Source organism: Cervus elaphus, chromosome 32 (assembly GCF_910594005.1).
Source record: "Cervus elaphus chromosome 32, mCerEla1.1, whole genome shotgun sequence".
In the NCBI taxonomy this organism is placed as follows: domain Eukaryota; kingdom Metazoa; phylum Chordata; class Mammalia; order Artiodactyla; family Cervidae; genus Cervus; species Cervus elaphus.
The window spans coordinates 28552658-28574909 of NC_057846.1; the positions used below are offsets into that span (position 1 = coordinate 28552658).

Sequence of the window (22252 nt, forward strand, 5' to 3'; positions counted from 1 at the left end):
GGAAATCAGTCCTGAATATTCATCGAAAGGACTAATGCTGAAGCTGAAGCTCCAATACTTTGTCCACCTGATGTGACGAGCCGACTCATTGGAGAAGACCCTGATGCTGGGACATATTGAAGGCAGGAAGAGAAGGGGACAACAGTGGATGAGATGGTTGGATGGTATCACTCACTCGGGAGTTGGTAATAAACAGGAAGCCTAGCGTGCTACAGTTTATGGGGTCACAAGTAGTCAGATACGACTGAGCAACTGAACTAAACTGAAGATCAGAGGGGCAGTGAAACAGGGTGAGAAGAAAAAGAAGACAGACACAATGAAAGAATAAGAATTTACTTGATATTGGTAATGTCCCCAAGTCCTCAGAGATTATAGATTATATATGAACTGGCTCAGCTGGTAAAGAATCCACCTGCAAAGGGGGAGACCTGGGTTTGATCCCTGGGTTGGGAATATCCCCTGGAGAAGGGAACAATTACCCACTCCAGTATTCTGGTCTGGAGAATTCAGTCCATGGGATCACAAAGAGTCGGACACGACTGAGCAACTTCCATTTTCATCATTTTCATAAACCCACATAAATGAAGATTTAAAACCAAATTGGAAACCATTTGGAAGATAGTAGAAGTGCTGAACATGTTTGAAATGATACATGTGTGTGTGCTTAGAGCTGTGTCTGGCTCTTTGCGACCCCATGGACTGTAGCCCTCCAGGCTTCTCTGTCTGTGGGGATTCTCCAGGATCCTCCAGGATTCTCCAGGAGTAGGTCGCCTTGCCCTTCTCCAGGGGATCTTCCCAACTCAAGGACTGAACCGAGGTCTCCCACATTGCAGGCAGATTCTTTACCGTCTGAGCCACCAGGATGCCTGGAAATGATATGTAATAGAAGCAGTCGGAATCTGGTAATAATTGATCATTGAGTTGGAATAGATTGCACTTCCGTTTTGGAAGTGGTCCCAGCATTAGAGATGGAGGTACAAGGGAAAGGAGGTACTTGCAAGGTTAATTTTTTTAAAGCCGTTTTTTGTAAGACAGTAGTCATTTGCAGAGATTTGAAATCTAGGTCAGTGCTAGTGTGTGTGTGTGCATGTGTGCTTGCTCACTGAAAATAGTATTTGCAATCTTGTTCCCATCGCTTAAAACAGTTAGATTCATCTTTGAATCTTTAGCCCAATGCAGGAATAAGTAAATTAAATAAATGCCTCAATCAGTAATTGTTTGAATAAAAGGCTTATAAGTAATACCAGCGTAATGTTTATCAAGGATAGACCAAGCATTAATTTGAAAGAAAGAAGAATACTGACTAAATAAAAGAGAGAGATGGGATTTATTATCTCTGTTTTACATAGACAGGACTGTAAGAATGCAAAGTTAAATGCTTGTTTCTAGCAGAGCCACTGGTGGTAGATGGACAGTGTGTGGGGTTACTGTATAGCAGCAGTCCCCAGCCGTTTTAGTTCCAGGGGTGGTTTTGTGGGAAACAATTTTCCCTTGGATAGGGGGTGATGGAATTGGTTTCAGGATGATTCTTTTATTGTGCACTTTATTTCTATTATTATTACATCAGTTCCACCTCAGACTGTCAGGCATTAGATGCTGTCAGCTGGGGACTCTTGCTATACAGGACTTTTAAAGATATATCAAATGAACTTTCTCTCTTCCCAATAAAACCTATTTCAAGTAAAGTGTGGTTAATATGAGCACTGTATAGAGTTTTCAAAGAAGGGGGAAAAGGCAGCCTCAGCTTTAGGTATGAAAAACATGGGTGACTCCTAAGGTTTAGGGAGCAAGGTCACCAACTAGTCCCTTGACCTTTTCTCTGTGGATATCAGGAACTCCCTGACAGCTGGAGCAATCTGCAGCCACATCAATGATGTCGAGCATATTTATCATGTCCTTATGCTCTATAAAACATCCATGTTCATTATTTCATGTATATATGTACCATATTGTACAGAAAAGACTAAACGGGGAGGGAGGCAGCAGAGGGTAGAGACATCTTAATCTAGAACAAGATTTTGGATGAGGGAAGGCAGGCACAGTCAGAGTGATAAAAACCGACGTCTCTCTATTTGAGTGCGGTACTCTTGTACAGGCAGATCTGGGTATACTTGCATTTCTTTCCAAAGGCTTTAGGTGACACTTTTGACCCTCTTATTTCAACTTGTCCAGTCCAGTCAAGGGAGGTGAAATTTTCTTTTCATACCTGGATTAAGGAACAGTACACCACTGATTTATTTCTTTGTGCAATTGGGAAATGAGAATTTATTAGCAATTAAACATAGAAGTCATTAGAAAAGTATAAATTATACCATGAAGACAGAGGACACAAGGTAAGTAGAACAGAGAAATAGAAAAGGCTACCAAGATAGATGAGAAAGTTAGGTACCCTGGAAAGAGAAAGCCTAGCTCCCAAAGGAAAACCCAGGAAATGACTTGAAAGGAAAAGTAATAAAAAAAAATATTGTCTAAAACTTTACAACTGGAGACTTAACCTCATCACAATTTGAAAAGCAAATAGAACAAGATTTTATTGTGTCTACTCTTACTCTGAAAAATTAAATGCATTGATGATACCTAGGGTTTGAGTGCAAAAAGTAGGCATTCAGATACATTAAGTAAGAGTTTTGTAAAAAAATGGTCCTGTGTATTTATAGGGTGGTATGGCAGTGGTGAACAAAAATTTTTATATTTAGTCCCTTTGATCAGATCCACTTCCAGGAAACTGTACTATAAAAGTACTTGTATAAATATGTAGATACATATAAAATTGTGTTCATTGCAGCATTATTTATGTGCATCTCAAAACTCTTTATCAGTAGGAATCAAATTATGAAACATACAATATAATTCTACTAAATTATAGCAAATAAAGCAGTATCTAAATATTTTAATAGGTAAATATTCTTAATATATTATTGAGTGAAAAATAAAGTCATCATCCAGAACATGATGCCATCTCTTTCGTTCATATTCTTCAGATATGCGTGCATATGTGTAAATGCCCACAATCTATATGTACATTTGAAAACATAAAATAATGAAATCTCAAATACAGAGGCAAAACATGTGAACATAAGATATTGTTAACATGCTAGTTGAGATTTTATCAAATCTGAAAAGCTATCCTTAATGTTCATTACCACTGAGAATTATGACATTAAGCTTTGCTATTGCTGTAAAACAATTTAGTATACAAATCTATTGAGTTTATAGAATTGGAATTACTCAAGTACAGTATAAAGAGTTTAACTTCAAATGAATTTAAAACCATATGCCAAGTTTTAAATTTTATTTTAGTTTTAGCGTTTTGACATGTAGATATTTAGGAATAGAAGCATGTCTAAGATATATATAATATATATATTTAACCTTTTTTTTTCTGGCAGAGTGTAGAAATAAGCCATTCAGTTAAAAGAGGAAATGCTTCAAAACCAAAGAATTACTGTTTTAAAGTTGTTCTCTAATTTCCATATTCTTGTTCCATAATATTATTGTAATATTATCCATTTTAAAAAAATCTGACTTGTAGGGCTTCTTAAACTTATATATCTGATAATTGTGTGTGTAACAGAAATTGCAGATGTTGGCTTGTGTTTCACAGGAGATGCGTAAATTAGAGGAGCGTGTATACAATGCATCAGCAGAAATTAAGTCTCTAGATGAAAAACAAGTGCATTTGGAACAGGAAATAAAAGGGGAAGTGAAACTGTTGAATAATATCACTAATGATCTGAGGCTGAAGGATTGGGAACATTCTCAGACATTGAAAAATATCACTTTATTCCAAGGTAAAGTATCTTCTCATTCCTCCAGAAAATTATATACTAGGATGTAGTGATACATGTAGAAATTTGGTATTGGGAATTCTATAGTTTTCGAACAGTTTTGGAGCATATATTTATTACAAATATCCAGAGGAAGGAGTCTTGGGGTCTTTTCAGATGTGTTAAGGTAACTGTCTTCTGCTGTATCTAAAACTGATAACCAATAGGGACCTACTTTATAGCACAGGGGACTCCGCTCAGTGTTATGTGGCAGATTGCATGGAGGGGAGTTGGGGAGAGAGTGTATACACGTGTGTGTGTGGCTGAGTCCCCTCACTGTTCACCTGAAACCATCACAACACTGTTAATCAGCTATCAGTTCAGTTCAATTCAGTCACTCAGTCATGTCTGACTCTTTGCGACCCCATGGACTGCAGCACGCCAGCTTCCCTGTCCATCACCAACTCCCTGAGTTTACTCAAACTCATGTCCATTGAGTCGTGATGTCATCCAACCATCTCATCCTGTCATCCCCTTCTCCTCCTGCCTTCAATCTTTCCCAGCATCAGAGTCTTTTCCAATGAGTCAGTTCTTCACATCAGGTGGCCAAAGTGTTGGGAGTTTCAGCTTCAGCATCAGTCCTTCCAATGAGTATTCAGGACTGATTTCCTTCAGGATGGACCGATTTGATCTCCTTGCAGTCCAAGAGACTCTTAAGAGTCTTCTCCAACACCACAGTTCAAAAGTATCAATTTTTCGGTTCTCAGCTTTTTTTATAGTCCAACTCTCACATCCATACATGACTATTGGAAAAACCATAGCTTTGACTAGATGGGCCTTTGTTGGCATACTAATGTCTCTGCTTTTTAAAATGCTGTCTAGGTTGGTCACAGCTTTTCTTCCAACGGGCAAGTGTCTTTTAATTTCATGGCTGCAGTCACTATCTGCAGTGATTTTTGGAGCCCAAGAAAATAAAGTCTGTCACTATTTCCATTGTTTCCCGTCTGTTTGCCATAAAGTGATGGGACTGAGTACCATGATCTTAGTTTTTTGAATATTGAGTTATTAAAGAAATGGTGAAAACTCTTAATCTCAGAGGCTAAGAGTCCACAGTTAGTCTGTGTCCCTTGTTTCTTGTCTCACACTGTATAGTTTTTCCTGAGATGTCTGTCTTGGTTTAGGGCCCTGTCACTGAATCACAGCCTTTGCGTATGCACTCTTTTTTTCAAAATTCATCCTGGAGTACTGTAGATTTGCTTCCCTTCAATTTGCTCAGCAAAATTCAAGCTGCAAATTGAGTCTTTCTGGCCTACTTTCCTGCTCTCTCGTCACTGTGCAGAGATGAATGAACTGTAGCCATGTTCACATTTGTGGGGTTAAAACCCCTTCGTTGGGAAGAAGTACTTGCTGCAGGAATAGGAGGGTGCATGGGTTCCCATTGACATAGAACCAGGACATCGCTTGTGGACACCTAAAAATATGTTTCCTACATTAAGCTATAGTTTACAAGAACTTGCTAGTTGTTGCTACAGCTATTTAATGCCCAGTGGTATGTAATTTATGTGATGATTATATTTTAAAAAAAGCAAAGAGGCAAAAAAATACACAACACAAATAGAAAATATAAATGTTAGTGGTTATTCTCTTAAGATGATAGAATTATGAATTAGATTTTCCTCATTTTGTCTAGGCTTTTACCCTTCCTATAAAATGTAGAGTTATTATTGTAATGAAAATGCAATAAAACATTAAAGCCTAGTGGTGTATATGAAGGAAAATGGACAATGTGCCATTGAAATGGAAAATGTGCCACGGCTATTTGGAAAATTAAGTTATCAGGGAAGGAAGGTCCTAAAACCCAATTTGGACCTTGCAAAATCAGAAACAGTTCAGGAAAATGAAGAAAAGCAGGGGAAAGTGTTTCAAAAGAAGCAAAGAAAATGGACAGAATATACTTACTCGTGAGATTATCTTTATTTATGTAGCCCCTTCTTAGAATTTTTCAGGTCTTATATCTTCCCACCTGATCACAATTTGTAAACGAGTGCTGTTTAACCAGTGACGCTAACTATGACTATGTATTGTCCTTGGATTACGTGGCTAAACCATGGAAGTTGAAAAATGCTTCTTTTAAAACATTGCCTTGTAATTATTCTGTGATATATCCAGGTTCATTTCTTCCTCTTGGAATTAAAAAAAAAAAAGCATTTGCTAAGTGTTCTGCTTTAAAGGAAGAGATTAATACTTGTCCTACGGCACTCTATAAAGAAGAGGGACATAATGCCATCTGTTTCTTGGACACAGAAAATTCAAGTGGCTTAATCAGTGTTGATCAGCCTCGTGGGGGACACATGGCAATTATTGCCATGCCAAGCAGTCAAAATTTCCCCTGCAACCTCCATCTTATTTTATAACATCTATATCCATCTTGGGATTCTACTTAATATTATACTTGAAAAGTTATTCCTTTACTCATTTTCACTTTACTGTCTTTCCCCACATCTCTCCCACTTATCCAGAATTCTCGTTCTTCTCATTCTACCTATTCTTCAACGTCCACTCCAGTCCTACCTCCTCAATCGAGCCTTTTCGCCCACTGCTCCTTGTGCTGATGTGCATCTCTCTAACAAATACCCAAGGGTATCATTTTCAACAATACGGTTTTTGGTTATCTACTTCGTGTGGGTTTCTGTTTCTTTTGACAGTACCACACATGACTCTACTTGTGCATTTCCCACAGAACATCTAACTTAATATAGTGAAATCTGCCTGGTGGTGAGGTAACAGGGAGATGTTCCCAGAAACTTAATCATCAACCTTCTGGTTCCAATGAATCCGGCGTCTCCGTGCTAGTGGTCTGCACATAGTCAGCACCCTCCACCTCCATGAGCGGCTTGGTGTCTGCAGATCAACTCAGACATGTGTCAGATCCTTACATGTATTGTTGGGGGGGAACTAGGACTCTGAACTTGAAGCTACCTTGCTGGACTACTGCTTTCTGTCTGCACCCCCTCACTTGTCTCATTGTTAGCTGCTTGTGCCTGCTGACTGGGGCTCAAGGAAGGCCTAGGAAACTAAAGACTTTTCTCTACAAACAAGAAACAGGGGACCTGGAAAGCATTGGGCTGGATAAGTCCCAAAGATCCTGCTTGATTTAAATCCCCCTTTTCTTTGATGCTCCTCAATCCTGAGGGGAGCATGGGTAAGACAAAAGGGGTATAAAATATTGGGTAGAGAGGTTAATCATAAATTCGGCAGGGGAACTCAGTTTTAGGGGCGCTGGGTTTCATTCCCAGTAGGTACACAATACTAATGTGGACTTGTCCTGTCATTGACTCAGTGTCTCTCTCTGCCGCCAGGATCTGAGAACGCAGAGCAGTGCTCAGCACACATAAGTATTTAATCCGTAATCAGGCTGTCTGGTTTAGGGCTATCTTTTTGTACTACTCAATGGCTGGCTACACTGCTTCCATCCAGGATGGTCAGTCTCGTTCATTCTGTGTAACTGTGCAACAAACAAAAGGCTTTGGATTTACCTATGTAACTGTCTTGACAGGTGACAAATTTATTTTATCTTTGCTTTAAAACTAAGATCAGTAATTGTCATTTATTTTTTTAAAGGTCCTCCTGGACCTCCAGGAGAAAAAGGAGATAGAGGCCCTGCTGGAGACATTGGTCTACCAGGCATCCCAGGTCCAATAGGTATGGTAATAGTAACTACTTCATTATGTACCACAGAGCTGAGTAGTATACAGCCATGTATGAGGAGGAGGGTTGAGATATTTGATTGGTTCTCTGTGAGGTGTGTGTGCGTGTGTGTGTGTGCATGTGTGTGTGAGTGTGTGTGTGTGTATTGAGGGCATATTAAGTGTTCGGGTAGCTTCATCACCTCTATGTTCAGAATGGTAAGCACTGATTCTTCATTTTTGAAGAACATTAACAACATGAGGTTGTTTGTTAATTCTAGGGAGGGCTGTCTATATCACTGACTGCACACAGTATTTGGCAGAACTAGTTTGAAGTCACAGGTGAAGGAAAATATGAAAACTATCTTCACGTTGAGTATATTTACAAGTCATCTGGTTTTCAAGATACAAAAAAAAATGAGTCAAAGGTGAATTGGATCATATTCCTTATATGGTCCTTAACTGAACATACCTGCTTAAACCTCTGCAGTTTCAATATAAATATTGACTAGAATACGGATGAGTTTTACCTTTGCTGTCAGTTACTCTCTGTATCTTACTTGGAGCAAAATGTTTCAAATTACTTTCTTCAGTCTATTTTGTAATCTTGAAAGCAATATTTTGAAAGAAGATAATAGAATACAGGAAAAGAGAAAGATCATGAACTTTCTTTGCTCTCAAAAAAATAAAGAAGATAATAACAAGAACATGATCACCCTGTTATTCTTGGCTCAAAATCAAATACCTGTATGACTTTTGAAGGTGGGGAGTACATTGCACAGTCTAATTACAACTAGAATGGTTTGTTCTGCCCTCTCCCAAAATACCTAAATACTAAGGATTTCATCTTATTTTTCTGTCTTTTGATTATATAAAATGTCCTTCTTTCTGATCAATGTATCGACCAGCCCAGCTTACATCAGAAAAACAGTTTTTAAAAATGAAAAGCATGAATTTGACACAAGCCTGCCCTTTATATCATAGAGCTTAAAAAGCTAGTATATAACGTTTACAGTTTTTTAAAAATTTTTTAAATTCCTTTAAAGAAAAAAAAAATTTATGTATAAGGTGAATTGTTGCTGTGCGTTTGAATGTAATACCAGTTAAGAGCCTTTATTCAGAAAAGTCTTTCCACTTGACTAGCACATGGCAGATCTTAGCAATGGTGTGTTAATGTCATGAGCAGGGAAGTAACCAGTGTTATATTATCTGCCAGAGTGGCTATTGTCAAAGGTCTGTCAGCTCCTCTGTTACAAATTGCAATTGTCAAAGCTTTATAACTCAACCATAAAAGTTCAGTCTGGGCTACAACTTGCTGTCCAAAGCTTCATCTTGGGAACATCTTTTGCAGCTGTTTCAGAACTATGGATGTATGAAATAGAAAGAGGGATTTAAAAGTTTCAGCTTTTGTTAATACAATAAACAGATAACATTGCAAAGCTGCTTCAATTCTTTAAGTGAGGCTTTAGTCTGTGGCTATTGGTACTGCTCGTGTATGGTACAAACAAGCATTATCTGGCCCCTCTAAAGAGAAGCAGATTTCACTGTGGGAGTGATAAACTGACTCTCTTAGATTATTAGGTTGCCATTTGATTTGGTGCACTGCAGCAAAAGTATTCAAGTTATAAGGCATCTCTCCTACCTAATTGCTGCATTCTGTTTTGTTCTTTGCCACATTGCCTATTTGTCTCATGTGTAGAACTAGAATCAGGAGCTTAAAAGTATATAATGGACTGTCTTGATAATTCTACTTTCTGATTTAAGCAGGTTTATTAAAACCCCACATATACATGCAGTTAAGCCCAGTAAACTCAGCTTGACACTCAACCACGATATGAAAGTCTGAGAAAAATAAGTGTTTATCCTAATGTTCAGTTGCTAAGTTGTGTCCAACTCTTTGCAACCCCATGGACTGCAGCCCTCCAGGCGCATCTATCTGTGGCATTTCCCAGGCAAGGATATTGGAGTCCATTATTTATCTTAGTAGTTTTAAATAATCAATATAGTAAATATATTATAATTGTTACTTATACTGGGGTGGATATTATGTGGATAAACTGTGCTTTATCTTAAATGATATAATAAAAAATAATTTCAGTGTGCTATTTCCTTGGTAGTATGTCAGGGAGAATGACCTATGACTTTTTACTTTAAAATTTATTAAAAAAATTTTTTTACTGAATACTTTCCCTGTGCCTGGGAGACACATGTACACACACAGTTACATTATTGTTTGGGATTAAAATGGAGTAGGTATAAACAAGAGCATGCAAGACAGAGTAATATATTCCTTCACTAGTACCTAGTTTTTTTTTTTAATAAGTATTCTTTCATATTTCCCATTGCTTGAGTTGTGATTTTTCTGGGACAAATGTTAAAAATCCAATGTTTAGCTTACATTTCAAAGTTATCACTTCAGCCACAGCAAAATCCTGCCATTTGAAGATTCCTGATTAGACTACATAAAACTTCTAATTAAAGCTTTAAGATTTGTTTCCTCGTGTGTTTTTATTTCTATTAACAATATGTTACCTATTGAATATCTGCTGTGTATGCACTAATGTTTTTCCACTTACTGTTGATTTTATCTATCAATTTCTGCACATGAAATTTTAGGAAAGACATTATTCCTCCATTTGGAGATTCACCTCTTTCATATCCATTAGTGAAATTAGATTGCTTCATTATTTTCTCAAATTGTTATGAAAAATGAACTATTACTAGTGTGTTTTTTTTCCCCCTTCATTTACCATGTAGGTCCTCCAGGTCTTAAAGGTGATCGGGGGCTCTTTGGTTTTCCTGGAAGTCGAGGATTCCCAGGACCAGTGGGGAAGACCGGGAAGCCAGGTATTCTGATAATGCAATTCTCTCTATAGAACATGAAAATAAACACCAGATCGTTGATATTCCTTTCAACTTCTTAGATCACAAAAACAATGGTTATCATGGTATGGACAGTAGCAGTTACATGAAGTTTATTTTGTGATCTGAAACATTTTGAAATTGATTTCTGACCATGTGAGCAAGGCTTCTATTTACTAAAGGAAAACAGTTTAATATAAAACCACAAAGAGGATCTATCAACTTCACACCACTGTAAATCACCATCTATCATAGAATAAAGAGTGGAAGACTGGCAAAGAAAACAAAAAAGCAAAATACTAGCCAAATAACCAATATTAATAAACAATATTAACCCCCCTTTAACCAAAACCTTCAAATCCTCTTAAGTTATAATTAGCAAAACACAGGTAGACCTGAAATCCTATCCTTTGTAAGATAATTTGCCTCCTACTGTATCAGTTCAGTTCAGTCGCTCAGTCATGTCCGACTCTTGCGACCCCATGAACCACAGCACGCCAGGCCTCCCTGTCCATCACCAGCTCCCGGAGTTTACCCAAACCCATGTCCTTTGAGTTGGTGATGCCATCCAACCATCTCATCCTCTCTCGTCCTGTTCTCCTCCTGCCCTCAATCTTTCCCAGCATCAGGGTCTTTTCCAATGAGTCAGCTCTTCTCATCAGGTGGCCAAAGTACTGGAGTTTCAGCTTCAACATCAGTCCTTCCAATGAACACCCAGGCCTGATCTCCTTTCGGATGGACTGGTTGGATCTCCTTGCAGTCCCGGGGACTCTCAAGAGTCTTCTCCAACAACACAGTTCAAGGGCATCAATTCTTCTGCACTCAGCTTTCCTTATAGTCCAGCTCTCACATCCATACATGACCACTGGAAAAACCATAGCCTTGACTAGACAGAACTTTGTTGACAAAGTAATATCTCTGCTTTTTAATATGCTGTCTAGGTTGGTCATAACTTTCCTTCCAAGGAGTAAGCGTCTTTTAATTTAATGGCTGCAGTCACCATCTGCAGTGATTTTGGAGCCCAGAAAAATAAAAGTCAGCCACTGTTTCCACTGTTTCCCCATCTATTTCCCATGAAGTGATGGGACCAGATGCCATGATCTTAGTTTTCTGAATGTTGAGCTTTAAGCCAACTTTTTGACTCTCCTCCTTCACTTTCATCAAGAGGCTCTTTAGTTCTTCTTCACTTTCTGCCATAAGGGTGGTGTCATCTGCATATCTGAGGTTATTGATATTTCTCCTGGCAATCTTGATTCCAGCTTGTGCTTCCTCCAGCCCAGCATTTCTCATGGTGTACTCTGAATATAAGTTATATAAGCATGGTGACAATATACAGCCTTGACATACTCCTTTTCCTATTTGGAACCAGTCTGTTGTTCCATGTCCAGTTCTAACGGTTGCTTCCTGACCTGCATACAGCCTTCTCAAGAGGCAGGTCAGGTAGTCTGGTAGTCCCATCTCTTTCAGAGTATTCCACAGTTTGTTGTGATTCACACAGTCAAAGGCTTTGGCATAATCAGTAAAGCAGAGATAAATGCTTTTCTGGAACTCTCTTGCTTTTTCGATGATCTAGCGGATGTTATTTTATTAGTACCTAATAATGGACATGCTCGGGCCTGTTACAATTTGCATACACTATGATATTATTTCTACTCCTTATGCCAGTAGCCTAAGTTTGAATTGTGAACTTTGCACAGAAATTTTAGAAGGGAACAGGGGCAGAAAAATGCAGAAGCAATTAGCTATATTGCCAAGTGGTAAGTAATAAACATTTGTACAGTCGGACAGAAGTAATGGGAGCTGGAAGCTGTGGAAGTAGGAAGTAGAGTGATTAATTCCATACAGCAGGACAAGGTGTTATTGAAAGTTCTGTGGGAGCTGGCCTAAAGATGCTTAGAATTCCATTTTTGTCTGTGGTTTTCAGGCTTCAGCAGGCATTAGAATCACCTGTAGGGCCCTGTTAAAAGAACTTACTGGGTTCCTGGGCTCCAACTCCAGAGTTTCTAATACAGTAGGTTAAGAATTGGATTCCCCCAAGAATGTTTACTCTACACAAATTTCCAGGTAATAGTGATGGCGCTGATCCAGGGATCACAGTTTGAGAACCCCATTTCCAGTAAAGAAATGTGGAGAAACAGTAACTCTGTACAGAGGTAATAAATCCCTGACCAAAGATATTCTCAGGATATCCCTTGCTTATTAAAAGATTCAAATTTGCTAGAAATGTGAGCAGCAGTGCCTGGTACTAGTTAAGTTATACTTCAGATTAAAACACTAAATGAGTCCTTCCATACAAGAGTCCAAAGAGTAATAAAATTAGAAATAAAATCTGCTAATTGTCATCTTCTAAATAATGACAGCCTGGACTATCTGAGTGATGTCAAAGCATTATCAGATTTCCAAGCAAACAGGTTTTAAAAAAAGCAACCCTATTTATTTTCTCCTATTTTCTCTCCTGCTCTCCTTTTCTTCCCCACCCTGCCCTCTTTCTTCCACATGTATTAAGTCCCCTCCTCCCATATATATAAACATATACACACACAAGGGACAATGCTTGGTACAAGGGAATGAGAAGTAATTAAGATACAGTCCTTAACTGATAAAATATACACATATAAGCAGAAAAAGGGAAGACTTTCTTCTTGATCCATCCCAGGTTTATAGAGCATTTATCATCCCAACAGGTTTACTGAAGAGAGCTTGGAAGATTTAATTGATGTGTAACCTTACATATATTTAAAATCCCTAAAGGAGTCTTAATAGAACCTGTTTAAATGAACTAGATTTTCCAGCAATGTAAATAATTTACTTCTCTTGGAATCCATTCAAAGTCTGATTCTAAGAATGAGTTATGGTCTTTCTTAGGAGTGTCTAAAGCTATAGACCATAGCAAATTCATTTATTTATTTGACAAACAATTATGAAACACTTTCTCTGTGCCATTCATGGAGATATTTATAGATAGTCAAATATATGGGTTTGGAACTCAGAGGAGAAGCCAGAGGTAAAAAGACAAAGTTGTAGTCAAGCTCATATAAATGTTCACTGAGGTCAGTGAATTTTAATAATTGTTGATTTTAATAGTATTTCATGGGTAGGCAGTGAGAAGAGAAGGGGCCCAGGATAAAGGCTGAAGTGGTTCCAGAAGTACAGACAGAGCAGAAAGAACAAAGGAGCCCGAGTGAGGAGGAGAGCCCAGACAAGGTGATGTGGAAAAGGCAGACAGTTGCACAAGTCGGTCAAGTAAGATGCGGCCCACAGAAAGCTCTTTGCACTTGCTGCTATGAGGAGGTTGCCTTTATTAGAGCAGTTTTGGTGGGGTTGGGTGGAAGCCAGACAAGGGAAGGCCCAGAGGTAGCTGGTGGTGGGGACCGTAGACGGGGGTAGAGAGGTCTGGCTCTGCCGAGGGGGAGGAGCAGCTCCGTTCTTTCATTTGATTTTGTGTTTTCTTTGGAAGTTAATTTGAATACTATTTAAAGGCTGATGGCCAGATGAAATACAGGAGTTGCTGAAGATACAGAGGAAGCAAAGGTGAAAAAGACTGTGAAACGTTAGGAAGAAGGTTGAAGGTGAAGAATCCAGGAGACAGGAAGAAGCACTAGGCTGAGGAGGGAGGGTGTCACATCTGAATGGATGTGGAAAGACTCTGGCTGAGCTGAGCGTGCCTGCGTGTGAAAACGGGAACCCAGCACCCGGCTCACGGCAGGGGTCTGAAAATGCCTGACATCATAATGATGTCGGTGAAAATAGCTCCTCTGATCTTAGGATTTAGAGTGGCAGTATGTTACATACCATCTACGTCTTATTTTTCAGTGACTGTCAGAAATATTAGTTCTTTATTTTTGATGGAAGAGTGACATGTCTGACAGGAGGTGGTTAACTCCAGATTTTGACAAAGTTGTTGGGCTCATTTTTAGTCTAAGGCATCTCTTCATAAAGGAGGAAGGAACCCCTGTTCTCTAGAAAGGGTGTTTTTCATGTGTTCAGGAGTGAAAAAAGATTTCCAAATGCTGTTTGTGAGGAAATCTCTGGATCATGCTAAAATGACATAAAACATTTGTTTTTATTTATAAGAAGAAAAGTGGGTCATTGGCTCAGATCTTTGGTTTAATCTGTTCTGTTGTTTAAATACTGAAGACAAATTGCAGTGTGAAAAGACTTTCAAGAATAATTTTACAACTATTTTCTAATTGTGAAAATAGTGCTAGAATGATAAAATTGTTTATTATCTTCTCTGAAAAGAATTAGAACTGACCAATTACACCATTTTAAACCCCTATCCCCAATTTTTGTTTAATATCTTAGATTTTTCCTCTTGAGGAAATCTAAAACTTTGTTATTATATCTCATAAAAGCCTACCATCAAAAAAAAATAGAAATGGCTTTTGGTACTTTGTGCAAGATTAGTGATTCTTGTCAATTTAATATTACCTGAAATGACTGAATCATAAGTAAAAAGTGAATTTAATGATGTACATTGCAACCATAGATATAAAACAATTAGATATAGATAAAACCATAGATATAAAACAATTCTTTATCATACTCTGATAAAGAATGGTTGGTATTTCATGAAATCTTCACAATAAAATTTTAATTTGAAATTTTAATTTTTAATAAAATCACACATTATTTTGTATTTTTTAAAATGTAGTAAATTGGGGATCAAAAAAAAAATCTTCTCTAAAAGTCAAATAAGGACAAGTGTTCAAAAACAAAGCCTAGATGAAGCAAAGTAAACTAGAGGAGAAAACAGACAAAAAAATAAAATCCAAAATAAAGAGTAAAACAAAAATTAAGTTTAAAATAATTGTACCATAAAAAAGTGAACTGAAATGAAAATATCCTCTCTGATTCACTGAGAATAAGATCATGGAGACCATTCTAGCTAAGTGATGTTGTACAACAAATAATGAGAGCTACCATCTCTCATACGCATCTCTTATGGGCAAGGCCTTTTATAAACATGGTTGCTAATTTTCAAGGCAACTCTGCAATAGAAAGTATTGTTTTTTTTTCATTTTAAAGAAGAATAAACTTTAGCTCAGAAAGGTTTAAAGACCTGTTCTGAGCCACATACCTAATAAGTGGCCAAGCAAAATAATTCAACACAAGTGATTTTAAAATGATTGTTATTATCCCAAAGCTCATGAGTTTTTGAACTCTGCTTTCTGAGTTCTTGGATGAAAAGAGAGCAGTCCTTGGTGTTATTGGAGGAAATCAAGAATGTTAATAAAGATTTTGACTTAGAGATAGAAGGCACTGTGATCAGTCATGCATTTTATACCAGGAAGGTTATTATTTGCAAGACAGTCAACTGAGGACCCTTGGAAGGAGAATCAATAAGCAAGAGCAGCACCCCTCTCATGAGACGGGATTGTCCCTCGTGAAGTCTCTTGTTGGTGCTAAGAACTGATCCTCTGGATCTACCTTTCCGAATGGAACCATGGGTGGAATAGCAATCCATTAGCAAAGAGCAGGGTCTTAGCAATGTTTCCATAAGTATCTGAAGCCCTAAACCTTACTAGAATACCTTTTGTACCACACCTTTAACTATGTGAAAGAAACTTCTCGAAGCCAAAATGTCTCGAAGCCTAGAGGTTTAGACACCCCCTCAAACCTTCCCAGCTTTCCCCAGGACTGAGGTAATCAGGATCTCAGCTCTCCCAGAAGTTCATTCACAGCTCAGTCTTTGCGAGGTTCCACACAAAAGAAAAAAGAACTAGAAAGTAAGATAGAAAAATTGTAATGGGAATGGAAAATCAAGGTTTGGGAGGAGATGGAGGATACTAGAGTTTCTGGGGAAGGGAGGAAGGCACAGAGAAAAAGGATAGACAAGAGCATGCATAAGCCCCAAACAAACTGCTTACTCCTCAGTTTTGCTTACTTTAGGAAAATGGAACATTTAATGCCCTGGTAAGGAATCTGAGATAATGTATGTAAAGGACCTACCCATAAAATGCCAAGTTCGTAATAGCCTTCTAAAATGATAGCTGTCATCATCATCGTTATCATCATCACCAACATTATTATGTCTGAGCATCTGTAAGTTGTTATACATTGATGTTCTAGATAACCTTGTCAAGCTCTGTCTCCTTTTAGGGCAAGCATTTTGAATTGCCTACTAATTTTTTTTCCTTTTTTTTTTTAAAGGAATTAATGGACAAAAAGGCCAGAAGGGAGAAAAAGGGAGTGGGAGCATGCAAAGTAAGTTTATAATTTCTTGGTTTTTTTTCCTGTGCACCTTGGTAATAAACAAGCTTGTGACAGTGGTGGGCTGCTCTTGAGGTAAAGGTCGAGAACTTCAGTGTTGATCCATAGATGCTCTGAAAGTCAGCCACAGTTTTCTACAAGTAAACTGTGCTAATTGGAATAAAGCAAATAGATTAAATTACACAGCTCTAAATCTCATTACCCATTTGTATTTAGTTTTTGTGATGAGCGTAATTTTCTAAAAATTTCACACTGAAAATTGCTCAATTTTCAAGCCAATTTCAATCTGCTGAAGGAAAATCAAGCTTATGAATAGAAACAATTACAGCCTCCTTACCTACTAACCGAAATAACCGAAATGTTACATATAGGAATTTGCACAATCTAAGAATGCTGACAGACTAATTCTGTGACAGCTGGGGTTTTTTTGTGTTTTGTTTTGATAAAAACTTGACAAGTGATATTCAATATCCCAGACCTTCGAAACTGCAATAGCATAGATTTCACAACAGGACTCTCTGTGAATGGAATGGTGATCTTATATTCCAGTGTAGAGAATCTGTAAATTGGACCTTGAAAACTAAATATTAGATGACTTATCTTTATAAGTCAACACTTGTATGTCTAGTCTGAACCTACCAGATATAATGAAAAACTTTTGAAAGTGAATGAGGAATTCACATTTGACTTCTCAGAAACCAATGTGTTCCTTCTCTGTGCTCACACTAGGCGCTGCATGTAATGTGTATATGTGTGTGTGTGCCTGTGAGAATAGGTGATACCCACAGAGATGATCATAATCTTTACCCATCAGGAGCCTGATTGAGACAGATTTTGGCAAATCCTGTCATGGAACCATAGAAATCTAGCAGTTCTCCATTGTAATTATTGTTTTAAAAATGCAGTACTAATTTTTCTGTCTTATTAAAAATAATTATTTTAGCCTAATAATGTGTGTGGATGCCACATTTAGGCAACTTAGGGTCACCATTGTGAATGCCAGTCATTTAAGTGTGGTATAACCACATGATGCTTTCTACAGTCATTTCCATAATTGCTTCATTGTTGAACTGTGTGTGCCCTTAAATTGAACAATACTGAGTATTATTTATCCTCAAAGTGCTTTAATGTGAGTCAGTGATTATTAGTGTTGTTGTTATTGTATTGAGGGCTTCTCAGGTGGCTCAGTGGTAAAGAATCCGCCTGCCAATGCAGGAGATTCAGGAGACATGGGTTTGATCCCTGAGTCGGGAGGATTCCCCGGAGAAGGAAATGGTAACCCACTCCAGTATTCTTGCCAAGATAATCTCATGGACAGAGGAGCCTGACAGGCTACAGTCCATGGCTAGGAAAAAGTCTCCTTTGTGTCCATTTATTATTTGATGTGATCACTTTGATCAGCTGTTTACTTTGTATTCCATTTCTTCCCCTTTCCCCCGTCACCCACTTATTTTCACTGAGCTCCTGTGTAATTCTTCTCTATCTGCATGTTTATCTCAAAATTTATCTCTTCCTTTGGTGGTGGTTTAGTCACTAAGTCATGTCTGACTCTTGTGATCCCAAGGACCATAGCCTGCCAGGCTCCTCTGTTCATGGGAATCTCCATCTTTGGTTCTTTATCTCCTTCTTGTCTTTTCTTAAGACATTCTCTGAGTTTCTTAACCTTGACTTTGGCCAAGCTTGGCAAATAAGGGAAACCTTTATTTTGCAGCCTGTTTAACCAAGCACTCACATTTTCTTTTGTTACCTGAGGCTTTCAAATGCTTTGAACATTTTTTGTTTTCAGATGTGTTCGGAAATGTTTTCAGTTACAGGTATTTTCAAGGCTGTTTTGAAGTTTATGTGCTTGCTTTATTTGAAGAAGTGTTAAGAGGAATTTCCATGTATAAATGTGTGTGCATAGCCTCCAGATTCCTCTCCATGTATTCTCCCATGGAGAGTATATAATTCCATAATGCTTCAAAAACACACAAAGAATCATATCCAGAAATATCTACACAGTGTATTCTGTCTTCTTATTTAAGTTAGCGTACCAATCATCTGCCATGGCAATACTTATGGTACTTTTTTCTCTCTCAGTGGCTACACACTATTCCATTAATATAGTGCTGCCCTAATTAGCATAATATATCATTCAATTCCCTAATGATGAACACTTGATGATTTTTGTTTCCTTTAGCTTGGCTTTAAGAAACAATGCTACTTTCAGCACTCTCTTACATGATCTTTTGGGAATGTTTTTTAATAGAGAATTTGCTAGAAGTATAATCAATAATTCAAAGGTGACATGCATTTTACAATTTGGTGGATTCTTGCAAATGGCTCCTAAAAGGTTGCACCAATTTATTCTGTATGAAAGTGCCTTATTCCCCACATCTTCAATTAATTCTAATATATGAAAATTGATGTTGAATTAATTTGCTATAATTTTTAAAAATATTTTAAGTGTGAATTAAATATAAAGAAAATAATAAATGACTTCCTGTTTTGTTTGTGGGGTGGGGTTCAGCTTTTTTTAAATTAAGTTTTATTTGAATATAGTTGATTTGGCTTCCCATGTGGCACTAGTGGTAAAGAACCCACCTGCTTTTGTAGGGCACATAAGAGACTCGGGTTCAATCCCTAGATTGGGAAGATCCCCCAGAGTAGGGCATGGCAACCCACTCCAGTATTCTTGCCTGGAGAATCCCATGGACAGAGGAGCCTGGTGGGCTACAGTCTATAGGGTCGCAGAGTTGGACACAACTGAAGCGACTTAGCACACACACACACATAGTCAATTTATAGTGTTGTGTTAGTTTTTGCTATGCAGCAGAGTGAATCCACTCTTTTTTAGATTCTATTCCTTTATAGATCATTACAGAGTATTAAGTAGGACTCCTTGTGCTATACAGTAGGTCCTTGTTAGTTATCTATTTTACATTTAGTGGAGTGTAAATGAAAATCCCAATCTCCCAAGTTATCCCGCCCCCCCTTCCTCCTTAGTAACTTTTTTCTTTTTTAATTTTTTTTTTCTGTATCCGTGACTCTGTTTCCATTTTGCATGTAGGTTCATTTGTACCATTCTTTTAGATTCCACATATAATCAGTATCTTATGGTATTTGTCTTTTTGTGTCTGACTCACTTCATTTAGTATGACAATTTCTAGGTCCAACCATGTTGCTGCAAACAGCATTACTTCATTCTTTTTTATGGCTGAGTAGTTTTCCACACCACATCTTCTTTATCCATTCCTCTGTTGATGGACATTTAGGTTGCTTCCATGTCCTGGCTACTGTAAATAGTACTGCGGTGAGCACTGTGGTACATGTGTCTTTTCCAATTATGGCTTTCTCAGGATGTATGCCCAGGAGTGGGAATGCCGAATCCCATGGTAGTTCTATTTTTAGTTTTTTAAGGAACCTCCATACTGTTCTTAGTAGTGGCTATACCAATTCATATTCTCACCAACAGTGTAGGAGGTTTCTCTTTTCTCTACAGCCTTGCAAGCATTTATCATTTTTTAATGATGGCCATTCTGACCTGTGTGAGGTGATACCTCATTGTAGTTTTGATTTGCAGTACTCTGATAATTAGAGATGTTGAGCATCTTTTCATGTGCCTCTTGGCCATGTGTGTATCTTCTTTGAAGAAATGTTTATTTAGATCTTCCACCCATTTATTGATTGGACTGTTTGTTTCCTTGATATTGAGCCCCATGGGTTGTTTGTATATTTTGGAAATGAATCCCTTGTCGGTCACCTTGCAAATATTTTCTCCCATTATGTGGGTTGTCTTTTCATTTTGTTTATGATTTCCTTTGCTATGCCAAAGCTTATAAGTTTAATTAGCTCCTATTTGCTTATTTTTGTTTTTATTCTCATTACTCTAGGAGGTAGGTCAAAAAAAGATCTTGCTGTGATATTTGTCAGAGAGTGTTCTATGTTTTCCTCTAAGATTTTTATAGTATCTGGTTTTACATTTAGGCCTTTAATCCATGTTGCATTTATTTTTGTGCATGGTGCTGGAGCATGTTCTAATTTCATTCTTATTTCCTCTTTCATATATGTGTCAGGACCAGCGTAACTCCCTGATCATATTAGGGCAGGCCCCTTTGAAGATCAGGTGGGTTGGGCGGGACACCCCGTGCTACCATCTCATTAAAAGGCCCTTCATCTCTGGACAAGTCATCAGCACAACTGACTCCAGGATCCCCTTGTGGCTCCTCCAAACGACCTTGGTTCCCACGTGGTGTCAGCTTCCGCATGCCTTCCTCTCCTGGTCCTTTGGTGCTGTTGGGGCCTCTGCTCCCCTGCTCATACCTGTCCGCTCTCCAGCACCTCTCCATGACCACTGTCCCTGAGCTGGGATGCCTCCATGTATTGACTTGCAGACTGCTCTCTCCTACCCTCCTCAGAGCCAGGCCAAGATCACTCTGCCACCCTCTCATCTAGTGTCTCCTGAATCCGTTGGCTCCCAGGAGAAATCTCATGGTAACAGATTATATGTGAGTTCTTTACCTTCAAACATAGCAGTCTCAACCAGAGATAGCAATGCCATAAAGGAATCCATTTGTTTGTTCAGCATATGTTTACCATATACCTCCTAGAGCTAGACTTAACAGCTAATAAGATAGCTGTTGTCTCTGGCCTTCCAGAACTAATTGTCCCTGAAATACATAGACATGGACAGAAGCATTTATACATTAGAGCAGGGCTAGATGGGGGAAGGAACTGGGCTCCGTGGGTGTTCAGAGGGGATCAAGAGTCTTCAATTCCTTGGAATTTTAAAAAGGTAAATTGACTTTGATTTGCTTAGTTTACCTTCTTGTCTTCTTATTCTCCAGTTTATGGCATATGTTTTTCAAGTTTTATCATGAAATCAAGTGGAACTGGGGCAGTTCCTTCAACATTTTTGAGCCAAAAAATCAGAATTTGTTGCCTTAAATTATCTGGCTCTTTCAAGCAAGAATATTTTGATCATAAAAAAAATAATGCTGAAAAAAATGCTGAAACTGTTTTATTCTATAAAGCTTTTTTCACCAGCCTGCTGCATTTAATATCCTTGGTAAAAGCACATGTAAAAACAAAGTTTCTAAGTGTGTTAGTTATGTTACTCAATAAAAACTATAAAGAAAAGCATTTTTTTAAGGAATTCTTTGTACTTTAAATATCCTGTATAGAGCCTGGAGCAAAAGAAATATTTCAGTAGAACTGGAGATATTTTTTGTAGGTAAAAAAGCTGAAAATGAGAAAGGAGAAAAAGTAGGAAAAGACAAACTACAAAAAAGGAAGCTGTGGGATTTCTTGTTCATTTTGAATGTCTGTCTCTCTCTATGAATCAGCAGATGGAATTTTCTCACCTGTCCTTCCCTTCAAGTTTTAACACATATAGTCCCAGGATTCAGGATATTAAGGTTCTAGGAGAATTCTCAGTTGCATCCCTATGTGTCTCCCCACTTTCATTCCCTCGCCTGTGAAATGGGCATTGTATCACTCACCTCACAGGTTTGTCGTGAGAGTCACATAAGATACTCCGTGTATGTAGATGCTCTGTAAAATCATGAGGCGCTTAATACTCGTAAGGCATAGTTCCCGGTGGGTCTCTCTAACCTGGAGCTATTCTTTCTCACTGGTCCAATGCAGACATTTAAATCCACAATCAGAACACAAATGTGTGCCAAATGAAAATGCAAGAAGCCAAATAAGTGCCATGGACAAAAAGAGAGATGCTGGAGACTTGGA

At 38.1% G+C, this 22252-nt stretch overlaps 1 protein-coding gene and 1 long non-coding RNA gene across 3 annotated transcripts in view; one reads left to right on the forward strand and one right to left on the reverse strand.

Moving 5' to 3' along the window:
• The window catches only part of MSR1 (macrophage scavenger receptor 1), a 76171-nt gene that overhangs the window by 19024 nt on the left and 34895 nt on the right, over nt 1-22252 (forward strand). The window contains exons 5-9 of one of the 2 annotated variants that reach the window (XM_043893854.1): nt 3605-3791; nt 7389-7469; nt 10211-10300; nt 16469-16522; nt 20584-21646. In XM_043893854.1, coding sequence (XP_043749789.1) covers nt 3605-3791; nt 7389-7469; nt 10211-10300; nt 16469-16522; nt 20584-20594 — 423 coding nt within the window. In that variant the 3' untranslated portion in view covers nt 20595-21646. Of the gene's footprint in view, nt 1-3604; nt 3792-7388; nt 7470-10210; nt 10301-16468; nt 16523-20583; nt 21647-22252 lie in introns of those variants that run through there. The other variant, XM_043893853.1, reaches the window with a different exon arrangement.
• Nucleotides 1963-22252, reverse strand: part of LOC122688047 — a 55609-nt gene continuing 35319 nt past the window's right edge. Inside the window, exons 3-4 of the long non-coding RNA XR_006339315.1 lie at nt 10204-10323; nt 1963-2206 (exon numbers count right to left, since the gene is read on the reverse strand). This is a non-coding gene — a long non-coding RNA (uncharacterized LOC122688047). The remainder of the gene's footprint in view (nt 2207-10203; nt 10324-22252) is intronic.